The sequence below is a fragment of the Natrix helvetica genome (assembly GCF_964273705.1).
Source record: "Natrix helvetica genome assembly, chromosome: 1".
Classification (NCBI taxonomy): domain Eukaryota; kingdom Metazoa; phylum Chordata; class Lepidosauria; order Squamata; family Natricidae; genus Natrix; species Natrix helvetica.
Genome location: NC_138548.1, coordinates 175,755,724 through 175,769,433, shown reverse-complemented (window position 1 = coordinate 175,769,433; position 13,710 = coordinate 175,755,724). Strand labels below are relative to the sequence as shown.

General features: G+C 37.6%; 1 protein-coding gene across 1 annotated transcript in view; it reads left to right on the top strand.

The window, feature by feature from the left end:
* The window catches only part of CAVIN2 (caveolae associated protein 2), a 26,062-nt gene extending 14,574 nt beyond the window's left edge, over positions 1-11,488 (top strand). The window contains exon 2 of the mRNA XM_081937047.1: positions 6,253-11,488. Within this exon, the coding sequence (XP_081793173.1) occupies positions 6,253-7,026 (774 nt within the window). The 3' untranslated portion in view covers positions 7,027-11,488. The remainder of the gene's footprint in view (positions 1-6,252) is intronic.
* The last annotated feature ends 2,222 nt before the right edge of the window (positions 11,489-13,710 follow it).

The following is a 13,710-nucleotide window of genomic DNA, read 5'->3' as shown; positions in this document are numbered from 1 at the left end:
TATGGAAGAAACCATAGTTTGGTTTTACCTCCATACAAATGCATTATTTTTTCCACTGATTCAGAGGTGCAAACTATATTGTGGTATTCCAATATTTAGTAAGCGAGAATGCCTTGATACTAAATTTTACTTACTTGTGTAATGGTTTGCTGAATTCGGCTTTCTGCTAAACAGTATTAAAGAAAAGATACACCATGTTCTTTTTCTTTAGTTATCCATTTATTTATTAATTATATTTTTAAATCATTGCAATTGTGCAACTTTAAGTGAATATTCATAATACAATAACCATAAAAATAATCATAACAGTATCAAAGTATCTTAAAATTAGAGTACACAGAAAATTCCACTGCTGTATCTTAAATCATTTTTTTAAAAAACTTTGTTTCATATAAAATGTAGTATACAAGAAGAACTGAAATTCACATTCTGTAGTTTGTTCAGCTAATTCTAATAGTAGTTGTCTACTTTGACCAAGAATTGTTTTCCGCATCACAAGTAACATATGAATTAGAATTTATTCATTTGCTAGCTCATTTTAATGGCAGACCTCAGCGAAAAGCAGAGAAGGGAGACATTTTAAGAGTGACAGCCATTTTGAATTTTCTTAAATTCAAAACCACCTCAGGGCAAAATACAATGGCAAAATGTAGGTGGCAGATAAATCAGAGTCCACTTTCTAAGATGGATGTAATAACTGGCAGAATCCTTAAGGAATCAGGAAGATCCTTGATTCTTTCCCCTTCCCTACTTTTCTCTCTTTTATACTGATACCATTGTAGGGAGAAGTTTAAAAAAAGAACCAATATTATTTCTTACTTTCCCAAATTGCAGGGCAGATGAGGGAACATGGAAGAGATGCCAAATTGTACAGATGCTTGGATGAGGCATGTGAAAGCAGGAGAAAATCCTGCTAATTGCTTGTTTCCCCAAATCTGTCCCAAAGTGAAACAGGTTTTTCTCAAACAGAAAAAAAAAGGCAATCATTTTGCCGTTCCATAATTTAAGTAAGGAAATAAAGTGAAAGAGAAAACCCCATGTTTTCACTTCTCTAAACATAAAACAAATGAGTGCCCGGGGTTCCGTTTTACAAGAAGATCAGGTGTTCACGGCTGGAGAGCTGACAGGAAAATTAAAAATATGCTTTTAGCACTTATTTTTGACTTGCATAGTTAACAAACATAATTCACAGCCACAGTATGTTTTAAAACGGGGTTGAAAATTTTGTGGAAGACATTTCCCTTAACAGCTGTTCCTGATGAGTGCCAAGTGAAATAACTATGCTTAGAAGAGCCCGTAGACTTCCAAATATTAAACGATAGGTGCAAGTCAAAGATATATAATATTTGGATCCCAAGTCGGAAAGGTGGTTTGGCTCCAGGATCAACATGATCATTGTACCTGGCTGTGACACCCCAGAGAAATACTATGAAGTCCCTGGAAAACACACGTGCGTTTGTGTGTGTGGCCTCGAGGCACTACAGAGGTAATAGGCGGCATCCCCTTGTTATCTCCTCCTGTGCACACAAGCATTTTCCTGAGATTGCGGAGTAAGCGCCAGCTTTACAATAAATGCCAAATAAAAATTGTAAATATGTCAGACTGTTCAACACATTCCAGAAAGATCTGGAGTTTCTATGAAGAAAATTTTCCAGGCATGGTTCCTTTCAGATATTCTGGACCTAAGGCCCCATCGCTCATCAGAGTTGTTATTCATCTTCTCTAGAAGTCATCTCTTAGTTCTTCACTGATGTCGAGGCATTGTTCACACATGGGCATACTAGGCATACTCTCAGCTCACCTGGGATGACAAGCAAGGAGCATAGGTTTAACTATAGTACTTGAGTGAGTGAGCATCCTGTAATAATTTTCTCAAAATTCCTTACAATCCACTATGACTGGTGGAAGAGCAGGGATTCCTCAGGAGAGGAGCTTATATAGCTCTGAATTCATGAATATAAATAGACAAACAAATACAGTGCCAGGGCTGTCCGAATGGCTGTGTTTTGTGTCCTCTGCTTCTTTATTAACCCTTGCTTCTGAAAGCAGAACTAAACATTCCTGTTTCCCAGCAAGTTGCTTAAGAAACAAGCAGATGATGGGAAAAGCAGCTCCCGGGAACAATAGGTGATGTTTCTTTACTTGAGGAAAAAACCGTGCTTCACGAAAGAACTTCCAAAACTTTTACAGTGTATCGCATATATTTGAAATTCTGACCTGGCATTTTCCCTGGCTTTATCTGAAAAAGCCCAACTGCTTAACCAAGCACAAGATGCAATAAATTCAAGATGCTCACCCTGAGATAGCTGAGGCAGTGACCTTTCTTCCTAGAAACCATTTTTGGCAAGGGAACCACACTATCTAACAGGCAAATGCAACATTATAACTTGCTGCATTTTGCGATTGGTTTCTCCCAGGGAACAGAATAAAGTAATTGCAACATTTTGCTTGGCATACCTATCTTGTTCTAGGTCAAAAGATACTCTCTCTCTCTCTCTCCCCGCGTTCTTTCCCTAACAACATGAAGGGGGAGTTTTATCTGGTGAGCATTATCTGCCTGGAAATGAACAGAAGCCAAGAAAGCGACAGAAGTGTATAGGAATGAGTAGATAATGCAGGTAGCAACTTCAAAAATAGCCCTGAACTTGCTGTAAAATTCTAGGCTCCAAAGCTATGCAAGCCTACCATTATTATTTCATTGATGATTTCTGTAATGTGCCATGTGGAACTAGGTTTATATAAAGGCAGGTGGGCAAGGTGAGACTTTGCTCTTTTGTAGCCTATTTATTTGGTGGAGAATCCTTCCAAAATATTTTTCTTTTCTGGCATGACCTTCCTTGGACTGCAGAAATTATACATGTAGTCCTCTACTTACAACAGTTCATTTAGTGACTGTTCAAAGTTATAACGGCACTTGTGACCATTTTTCACTTGTGACCATGGCAGCATCCCTGTGGTCACGTGCTTTACAGTCGGCTGCTTGACAACTGATTTACATTTAGGATGGTTGCAGTATCCCAGGGCCACGCGATCCACTTCTGACCTAAGCAAAAGTTAATAAGGAAACCAGATTCACTTAGCAACCGTGTTACTAATTTAACAGCTGCAGTCACTCACTTAACGAATGGGGCAAGAAAAATTGTAAAATGGGGCACAACTCACTCAACAAATTTCTCACTTAGCAACATAAATTTTGGGCTCAATTGTTGCTTTTCATGCTACACTAGTGAAGCATTACTCTGTTGCTGAATAACAGAGTTGGAAGGGACCTTTGAGGAGCATCCACAACTTCTGGAGGCAAGTCGTTCCACTGATTGGTTGTTCTTTCAGGAAATTTCTCCTTAGTTCTAGATTGTTCTCTCCTTGATTGGTTTCCATCCATTGCTTCTGGTTCTGCCTTCAGGGGCTTTGGGGAAAGTACATTTCCTCTTCACATTTGTCATCTCTTTCCATCTATAGCTTTGTTTCTGCTTAAAAGTAGCAGGATTTTCTCCAAATCAGTGTCATGGTTTTAATATATCTGGTCCTTCGTAAAAGCCAGCTCTCTTTTGAACCTGCCTTGTGGCAGGGAGATTCAAAATACTGTATACTTTGTTATTTTATATTAATTTAATAAAAAATGTGATTGCTCTGCTTGAATTCCTAAGTGGAAGAGGACACCATTATACACCTTTTATTTCCTTTATTCTCTTTTGTCACAACTCCTCCCAAACATATCAAGGCTCAAAATGGCTTCCTCCCATTTTGATTCTGTATCATCTTTCATTTTCAATATTTTATGAGTCCTATCTGTACTGCAAAACTGGTTTAATAATTATTTTGTTGCTCGGTGGGCTTTGTTTCTATATTATTCAATTTAAAGCAAAATAAATGATGTTAAACTGTCCTGTGGACAACTTTATTAGATGGGTCTTCCCCCTCCCCCCTCATAAACATTCCTTCCCAAAGCCAAGGATATTCTCATAGAAATATTGAGCCTTTGGAATGATGTTAATCTCCACTCAAGGTGCAATTTAATAAAGATCCTCATAAACTCAACTCTTTATGTATGAGAATAGACATTTGAGGGTGCTGATTAATGAAAGCTTGAAATTTAACCATCCTCCATCATTATTCACTGATCGCACTTAAGTTTTATATTTGTGGTTTTTTTCTGTCCTGCATTGTTCCACATGCCCAACCCATATTCACATCTTGGCACAAGTATCCATGACCCTCCCAATATATGTACATTCTAAGCATTCTAAGTAGTTCAAGGTCCCCATTATTGTTAAGCCTAAATTGATTCCATTGTTTTCTGCCACAAAATTTTTCAAGTGATTGGCTAATTTATAATCTTCAAGTAGCTGATAGTAACAGTGTTGCTCACCTTTTTTCCATCTTGAAACTATAAAGAAAGAAAGCAAGAAACAAAGAAAAAATTAATGTGCCCAGTTTTATTGTGTCACGTGTGGCAGAAATTAGAATAGAATGCAAATGTTTCAAGGTCAAATTCATATGGTGTTTATCTTCCTTCCTCTTTAAATTATTGGGGCTAGGCTCTTTAAGTTCTAATAATAAATAAAGGAAAGCTTGTTTATGGCCATTGATTAGCCACATATAGAATTGCAAAATACAAAAAAGCACCATCAATAATAATGTGACAAATGGGTGGGTGAGGAATATACCCGTATGATTTCTCCCAACCCCTGGGCCACAAACTTGTCCCTGTCTGCAGCCTGTTAAGAACTGGGCCATGCAAGTGAGTCAGAGGTGGGTTGCTAATTTTTTTTATTACTGGTTCAGGCCTGCTCCCATGCACGTTTGACATTTCTGTGCATGCGCGGAAGCTTCCAGGCAGGTGGGCAGAGCCTCCTGCCACCGCTACTACCGGTTTGGCCGATCCAGGCTGAACTGGCAGCAACCCACCTCTGAAGTGAGTGAAGCTTTATCTTTGCCTGCACGGAATCTAGGTAGCATAAGAAATCATTCTCCCCACGAAGCCACCGCTAGTCTGAGGAAAATTTGTTTTCCCCAAAACCAGTCACTGGTACAAAAAAGGTTGGAACCTCTCTCCTACAGATCTACACATATTCAAAAATGATGTTGGTATTCAGTATTATTTTTGGTTGTTGTTCAACAGGGATATTTAGATGATGGATGGATATATAGAAGATGGTACCTTCCAGATGTGTGTAGACAGTACTATTCTGGTAGGGCAATCTCAGTCCTTGATGGCTGTTACCCATCAATACCACATGTTGATACAGCCCATGCTAGATAGGAGGTTGTAGTTCAAAATAACTAAAGAGCCAGAATTGGAGAAAGTTCCATGCATAACATTGATGTTCTGATAAGTCAATGTTTTGTCTTCGTAAAAATCAGATGCATAAGTTCTTATAATTAGTTTTGAGGTCAGAGTTCTGTTTGCAACCTATTTTGAACAATGCAGGCATGGGGAGAGAAATCTAGTTAATCTGAAAAAGTAGATAAGGAAATTCACTTGCCACAAGCCCACATACTGTATCTCAAAGTAAAGGTTATACTTCTCAGGAGAAAAAAAAATGCTCTTATTTTAGCAAGTTCAAAGTTCTGACACTCAATTTGGCAAGTCAGTGCTACATCTGTTGCAGAAGCAAAAATCAAGAGCAATTTGTACCATTCTGAATTATTTCTTTGGGGAGTAAAGCCATGATAGAAAAAATCCTGAATCCATATCAGAAGAGTAAGTTGGATCCCATAGTGAGAGAATAAATTATGGCCAGGGGAAACAATGTTCCCAAGTGTTTAACTCATGTCCACCAACCACATCTGTTCATTTCATATCCTGCACTAAGCAAGGAATTTTGGGTAACTGTTTAACATTTATATTGACATATTGTTGATTGAAGTTCAACCTAACAGGAGAGGATTTCTGTTCCACAAGAGAAGGGATGATAGGGAAATTGGAAGTGATCCTGCATCCTGTTTTTAATGATGTTAAGATATTGGCGCGATTACAGCTGCACTACTCTCTAATAGCAATGTTGACTAAAATGTATTTTATTCTAATAGTAGATGACAGCTCATAAACTCATTACTTTTACGCAGTATAAAAGAACAATTCCATAGGAAGTAAGTGATTGTTACTGGTTGAATATACTGTGGCACAGAAACAACTTCCTTTACCTCATTATCCCAAAGAAAAAAATATTGATGTTATTCAGGGCTGTGCCTTGTTTATCAAGTCTGTGTCTTGTGAAGCTTGAATAAACACATATCAACTCTTTACAGGAAGAAAATGAAATCCCTGCCAGCGTGTTTGTGAAAGAACCTGTTCCCAGTATTACTGATGGGAAGGAAGAGCCTGTCGATGAGAACAAAACCTTGGAAGAAACCTTGCACACCGTGGAGTTATCCTCAGAGGATGAGGTGCCCCACGATGACCTTGCAGAAGACAGCATGGATGAGAAAATAGAGGAGACCAGAGCTGAGAAAATCAAGAGATCGAGCCTTAAAAAGGTCGACAGCCTGAAGAAAGCATTTTCCCGCCAAAACATTGAAAAGAAGATGAACAAGTTCAGCACCAAGATTGTCTCGCCTGAACGGAGAGAGAAGATCAAGAAGTCTTTTACCCCTAACCATCAGAAGTCGTCTTCATCAAAAAGCTCGTCTTTCAAGGTCTCTCCCCTGACATTCAACGTGAAGAAAGTCCGTGATGGAGACACATCTATAGAAGTAGAAGATAAGCTAGTGGAAGCGACTGGCAGTGAACATGCAGCCAGTGAAGAGATCACCTTCACTTCAGATCCAGTCTCTTCTACTTCTCCAGTGGAAGAAGGGAAAGCCTTTGCTGATTCCTTGGAAAAAGAGTCGGGAAGTGAAGGAGAGGTGGTGATCAACAACAACATTGAGCTTGCAATTGTTGAAGAAAATGATGACTATAGAGCTTCATTAGAAATCAGACAAGAACTTTATGAGGAAAGAAACAAGCCAACCAATGAAGAAATTGAATATTCTGAAGAATCCAATCAAGCAGCTGTCCTCCACGTAAACCAAACTGCGTAAATTGCCTGTGTCCTTTCTACAAATGATATTTTTAATTATATCAGTCACCAGAATATGTCTGGTATACTATAAATGTGGGGTCTAATAGTGCATCACAGTGGAATTGTTGGTTTTAAAGTGTAGATTTCCTTACAAAACTGTTTTGTTTACTCAATTAGAATTGACTCCCACAGTTAAAAGTAGGGCTGTTCTCCAAATAACACAAAAGCAGATTTCTTGGCCGCTTTAACCTCTTTCCATCACTACTTCAAACCTCTTCTTACTTTCTAAATGTTTCTTCACTCTACCTAGAATGGGTTTAAAAGAAGTGTTCAAGACAATTAGGCCATTTGATAAAAGGTGTTACCTACACACAGTCTCTTTTAAATTGTAGTTAAGAATATAAGCAGTGCCCTGCTACATCAGACCCCTTTGCCCCATCTAGTCCAGCAGAATGCTCTCTGGCCAACCTACTTCATAAGGAAGCTCATTTGTCTGTTCGTCTCCCAACAGATTCAGGGAGATCACACTGCCATCAATTCTTTGATCCCCAAGACTTTCATGAATTGATCCACCCTTTTTTTAAAAAGCCAGTACCACATCTCATGGTACTGAATTCCAAAGTGTAATTACGGGTTATGTAAAAAAAAAAAAGTAATTTGGTCAATCCTGATTCTTCCAATGTATTAATTTGGTTCTAGTGTTTTAGGAAGAGGAAAATAGCTTGTCCACTTTATCTATGCCATGCATAATTTCATTGTTAAAGATTTATTGAAGATTTGGATAGATCCATGACCCTCATCCCCATCTGCAATCAGCTCTCAATGGAGAAGGCATGGCTATTAAATGTGCAAACATGATTTTATTTTTTCAAATACAGATCCCATGTTTTCTTCAATCTAGACTGTGGGCCTGCATTGAAAAGATAGTTTCCTGCATTCTGCTTGGCTCATTCTCCTGGAGAAACTCTCTCTTTTGGAGGGAACTGTAAAATCCATTACAGTATCCTCTTTGCCTGTTAACTTTCTCCTACTAACTGCTTTTTAAGTTGCAATCCAATTATAAGCTAAACTCTTTCCCATCTATGCAATTCATCGCCTTTTCCTAACCTATGGAATCCTCAAAGTTTGTAATTTCTATTCTTGATGTGCTGTGACTATCCTAGCACAAAGTAAGAGTGAACTTCCTGTCACAAGAGCTGATACTAAAAATGCAGGAGTGAATTACTGAAAAGTACAGCTTTTGACAGTATACTTATACACATTATGTGCAGATGCACTGGAAAATATATTTTTAGCATATACAATTGATTTGAGAAACAAATTACTGTGAGGAGGCTGTACCTCAACAAAAATGAAAATGGGATTTTTGCTTCCTTATCGCTGTTCAGTCCCTTAGTTAATTAATAACTGTTGATACAGAACAATTAGGCAGTTGAGTTTTCTGTCTAATAGTGTCTGCATCAGCCTATTTTGTTTTATTGATGTTGAGAATATTCCTTTATCCACCAGCTCCTTGCAAAATGAGCTTTATTTTTGTTTTATCCTTTCAAATAAAAGGAAATCAAGTTCTTGTGAAACTACAGGTAGTCCTCGAGTTACAACAGTTCATTTAGTGACCATCCAAATTTACAACAGCTTTGAAAAAAGTGACTTATGACCGTGTTTCACATTTCTAATCATTGCAGGATCCCCGTGATCAAAATTCAAATGCCTTGCAACTGATTCTTATTTATGACGGTTGCCATGTCCTGGGGTCATGTGACCACTTTTTGTAACCTTCTGACAAGCAAAGTCAATGGGGAAGCTAGATTCACCTACCAGCAACTGTGGTACTAACTTAACAACTTCAGTGAATCACTTAACGGTTGTGGCAAGAAAGGTGTTCAGTAGGGCAAAAGTCACTTAACAACTCTCGTTTAGCAACTTAAATTTTGGGTTCAATAATGGTCATAGGTCGAGGACTATCTGTACTGTGCAGTTGTATAGCTTATGTTCTGAAGTCAATCATACCAAATCTGTTTGGATTTACTTTCAGATGATTACATGTAGGATTACTGTCATAGTGTAGCAATGAAGTAATAGTAGTAATCAAAGGTAATATATGTTAAGATCTATTGTAGATTTTTTTCCCCCCATGTGTACTTTCCCATCATGGAACAGCATTTCTCCCCCCCCCCCCCCCAATTGATGGAGCAATAAGATATATGTCTAGACATAAAACTATGAGATCAGTAAGATGCACATCTTGTCTTAGTGTCTAGATTGAAAATAACATGGTATGGTTAGGGAGTGTCTGTGCACTGCAGAAACTGATGGTCTACAACTCTCATTAGACCCAGCCAGAATAGTCAGTGATCGGGGTTGATGGGAGAATATCGTCTTTGTTCAAAATATGTTGAGGAACACACACAGGCAAATAGGATCTCTGACTTCCTTATCTAGTTCCAACATAATATTCAAAACAAGGAGGGGGTACTATTCTTTCCTAGCCGAGAAAGTTGCATGTACTATTTTGCTCATGTGCCAAGGCTGGCATGCCGTGTGAGCAAAGTAGCAAGGAGCATTCCTCCTTCCACACATGCACCTATGGCCCAGGTCAGGTTGCATCATATCCTAAGTCAGCAAAGATATTCTGACACAAAAGAATCCCCTCATGTAGTTCTCCACAACCTTGTCAAGTTGCTTCCATTTCAGGAAAGCCCAGATTTGCTTCCTAAAGCAGACATGCTTTCTTTTGAAAGGCCGGACTGTTCCTGTTAGGTGACATGTTGCTTCACAACTATTATGGAAGGCAACATAGGTGTTCGGTGGGGTAGCAGATCAAGCAAACTTATAATGGAATGTCTGTATAGGTGCTTAGGATAAGTTGCTTGTTTCTGTTCCATACAGCCTTAAGTTGATCATTAATGTATATAGATATATATGTTTTATGTTAGATTTATTTTAAGAGAGAATACATTTAAAAGAATAAAGAAAATATTATTTGCTTAATAAAAACAATTATTGTTTTAAATGGCCAAAGGGTTATATATATTGTAATCTAAGTAGTTCATAGAAATAGATTATCAAATAGTGATCTATGCACCAAACTACTGTATTTAAGAGTGTAGGGTGAGAGATGGCTTGGCATATTGTAAGATGATCAAATGAAAGTTCAAAGAATATATAATAAAATAAGAGAGGGGCTAGGATAGTAAGATACGTACTTAAGTAGCCCAAATATATTATCCAGGGAAGATATATTTTTATTCTGGGTCTGCACAATGTTAAAAGAGAAGACTGTTTTGAAAAGTATATCCATGTAAGCGTATATTACAAAAAAAGATCACAGTTCCCATCAGCAATATGAATCTTATCTTCCTTGTTTGCTATGGGTGTTTAAGTGTGCTTAGCCACACAGATCAATGCCCAAATGTGGAAAATATATAGATCACCTAGGAATTGTCCAAGAGTAGGAAATAATCCTACTGAATATTGACAGTGCCCTTCAGACTATGATTTTAATAATCTCTCTTTTATTTTTAACATTCATCAGATGCACAAAGGATTATTAACATCACCTGGTCATTTCTGTGTGATTTGAACGTTCCATGTAATGTGCAGAATACGTGCTTGGATTAGACATATGAGAACAGTTCTAAAAGTGGAACGAATTATTCCATTTTTAGCTGGTGATGTCAGATGATTTGATGCCATGTTGGAATTTTTGTTTGAGATTTTAAAAAAAATACTGACTTGAGTGATAAAAGGCAATGAATGCAATTCTGAATGGATTTCTTTTGTGTAAAACAAATATCAGCTGTGCCTGTGGGCAGTTACGTTTCATTTCAGGAGGTACATGGAAATTTCCCACTGAATAGGATGGCGTTGTTGCATCCACCACCTTGGGCACCCTGCAATACATAGATTTCACAGCCATGTAGAAGCTGGAATTTCTGCATATGAGAGGCATTTTTGTGACCAAACTATTCAGAAGTGAATGTGCATTCCTACAGCATGTATTCATTCTATTTGAATTCTTCATTCCTCTTAATCAGAAGTGTAATCCAGTAATATATAAATGCTTGACAATCTTATATCAATATATATACATATACGGTATATAATTCTCCTTTTAATATCAATATACATAACTTTTACATAAATTGCACTAGAAATTTGTGGGTTCCCCCCAATATATTTAACACTGCAATTTTGTTTCAAAAAGTTTTTTAAGAGGCTATATCTATGTTAGTAAGCAATTCTAGATGGAGTATCTCATACAGTCATTTAATGTCTCTCTGGATGTTGATCAGAATTTATTTCCAAGGAGAATTTTTTGACAGTTAAACTTTTTTTTAATAATTGCAATGTTATGAGAGAGTTACAATCAATAGAAATAACTGCAGTATAATCATACATTTGCCTTCATTTGATTTAATATCAGTGCCTGTTACTAACTACAGATGTGTTCAGCTAAATAAAAAGCAAACTGAGTCACATTGTATTTGTCTGAACAAAATTATTGCAAAACAAGAGAAGAAAAACATCCAATGCAAAATTAGACATTAAGCACATTTTTGCTTTCTATGCTGTTTTTAAAAACAACAAAATGCAAATCACATCAGCTTTGGTTGTCAAGACAACTCCAATTTCTTCGGGGTTTTGAGGTGTCTAGTGTGCTGCTGTTTTCCAGATGCATATTTTTTTCTGAGATTTATTATTTTCATTCAAGCTTCTCCGGATTTGTAGGATAGAGGGACAAAAGCACATGGACGGAAGTGACATTATATACTTTTTTTTAAAAAAAACAGCTGTTGATAAGGTGTCTTGTGCAAAGCTCTTAAGCAAACTGAGCAATCAGGGAACAAAATTGTCAGCCTTTTATAAATAGCTGATTGGTTAAACAAAAAGCAAAGGGTGAGAATAAATGAGAAATTTTGTCAATGGAAGGAAGGAAGAGGTAGAGTCCCTTAGAAACCTGTATTTGGGATCTTTAAAGTTATCTTGCTTTTTTTTGAATTTTTGAACTGGAGGCATGGTCAATTTGGCAATTTTTGAAAAGATGCACAGTGGAGAGAGAAAAATGCCCCCTACTTTCACATATCTACTGATGGGGTCTGAGTTACCTTTTAACATCTCGGAAAGTATTACATGGATTTTGTAGAGAGGCCAGTGAAGATGTTTACTAAGAGGGCTGGTTTGCAAAACTGGCCTGTCATGGTGTTTGTATAGGCTGCAAGTATTTTTCAAAGGTGGCAGACATCACATTGTCCAGACAACATCACTATAGCCATAGTAGAGCACAGGGTTGAACTTCAGACAGAGATTTCTTAATTCTTAAGGGATATCCAATGCAGTCAGCTGACAAATTCCATGCTCTGCAAAATCCATGCTAAGAAATACTATGAAATGGATTGATCCAACAGAGTGGGCATGCTTCTGATCTCCTCTATGAAACAGTGTCATTTTAAGGGGCCTTCTCTATTGCAGTGGTTCCCCAATGGAACAGCTTTCTCCCTCCCACCCCCCAAAAATGATGTTGACACTGTCTAACCTTTTACAAAGCTTTGAAAACCTGGCTCTTTCTCCAAGCATTGGGCCAAAATGTCTGTCTGTTCCATCAAATTAGGAGAATGATTGTGATGTCCTCCGGTGTATTATGTTTTCCAGCTGGGTATTTTTGTATTTGTTTTTAATTCAATATTAGCCATCGAGAATCCCCAATATGAGTGGCTGGAGAGGAGGAGAAGGAGAGAAATTTCCAATAGCTGGAATATTCTGATCCAAATGTCATAGCTCTAGCCATACTTTTAATGCCGCATACAGTTCTAATTGTCCTATTTGAAGAAAATGTAATGGAACTGGAAAATGTGTATAAAAAGACAAAGCAATTGGCTGGCTCAAACTCTTTATGAAAAAAGGCCAGAATATTTGGAAGCTTTTAGCTTAGAAAAGACAGCTGAGAATTAGATCGGATTAGGAATTATAGAATCATGAGTGGTATAGAGTAAATGGATTAATGAAGGAATATTTATCCTTGTTTCAAAACATCAGAACTAATGATCATCTAAGGGAACTTACAGAGAAAGAGGTAAAAATACTTCATATGATGTATAATTGACCTATAGAATTCGAATATAAGGAGGGAGACAGGAAGGGAGGGAGGGAAGCGAAGGAGGGAGTCAGAAGAATGACTTTTAGACAAAAAATACCAGAGGAGGTGCACTGTCAATTTTGTCTTTAAAGTTTCCTTAAGGTTTTTTTTTCATGAAACTTAAAAGATTAGTGGGGAAAATAAGGCAAGTAAGAAATGCGTTAAGCTTCCTCTAATTCCCCACCCCCAGCTCTATCACTCTTAAAAATATTTCTCTAGCTCCTTTTCACAGAAGGAAAAGCAAAGCCTCATGAGACTCAGTGCATTGCAAGTCGTCTGCTCAATCATGATTCTGACAATGTGCCAATCACTGCTTTCTCAGTTTAAACTACTCCAGAGAATTGTTTTGTGGCTAAAACGCACGGTTCCATTTACCCTCCTGCATTCTCTAATAGCCATGTTTCTCAACCTTGGCAATTCTAAGATATGTGGACTTCAACTGCATGCCGCCTGGGGAATTCTGGAAGTTGAAGTCCACATATCTTACAATTGCCAAGATTGAGAAACACGGCTCTAAAGCAAGGCAGTAAGACTCCATTACACATTTTCCTATTACAATGCAGCCTA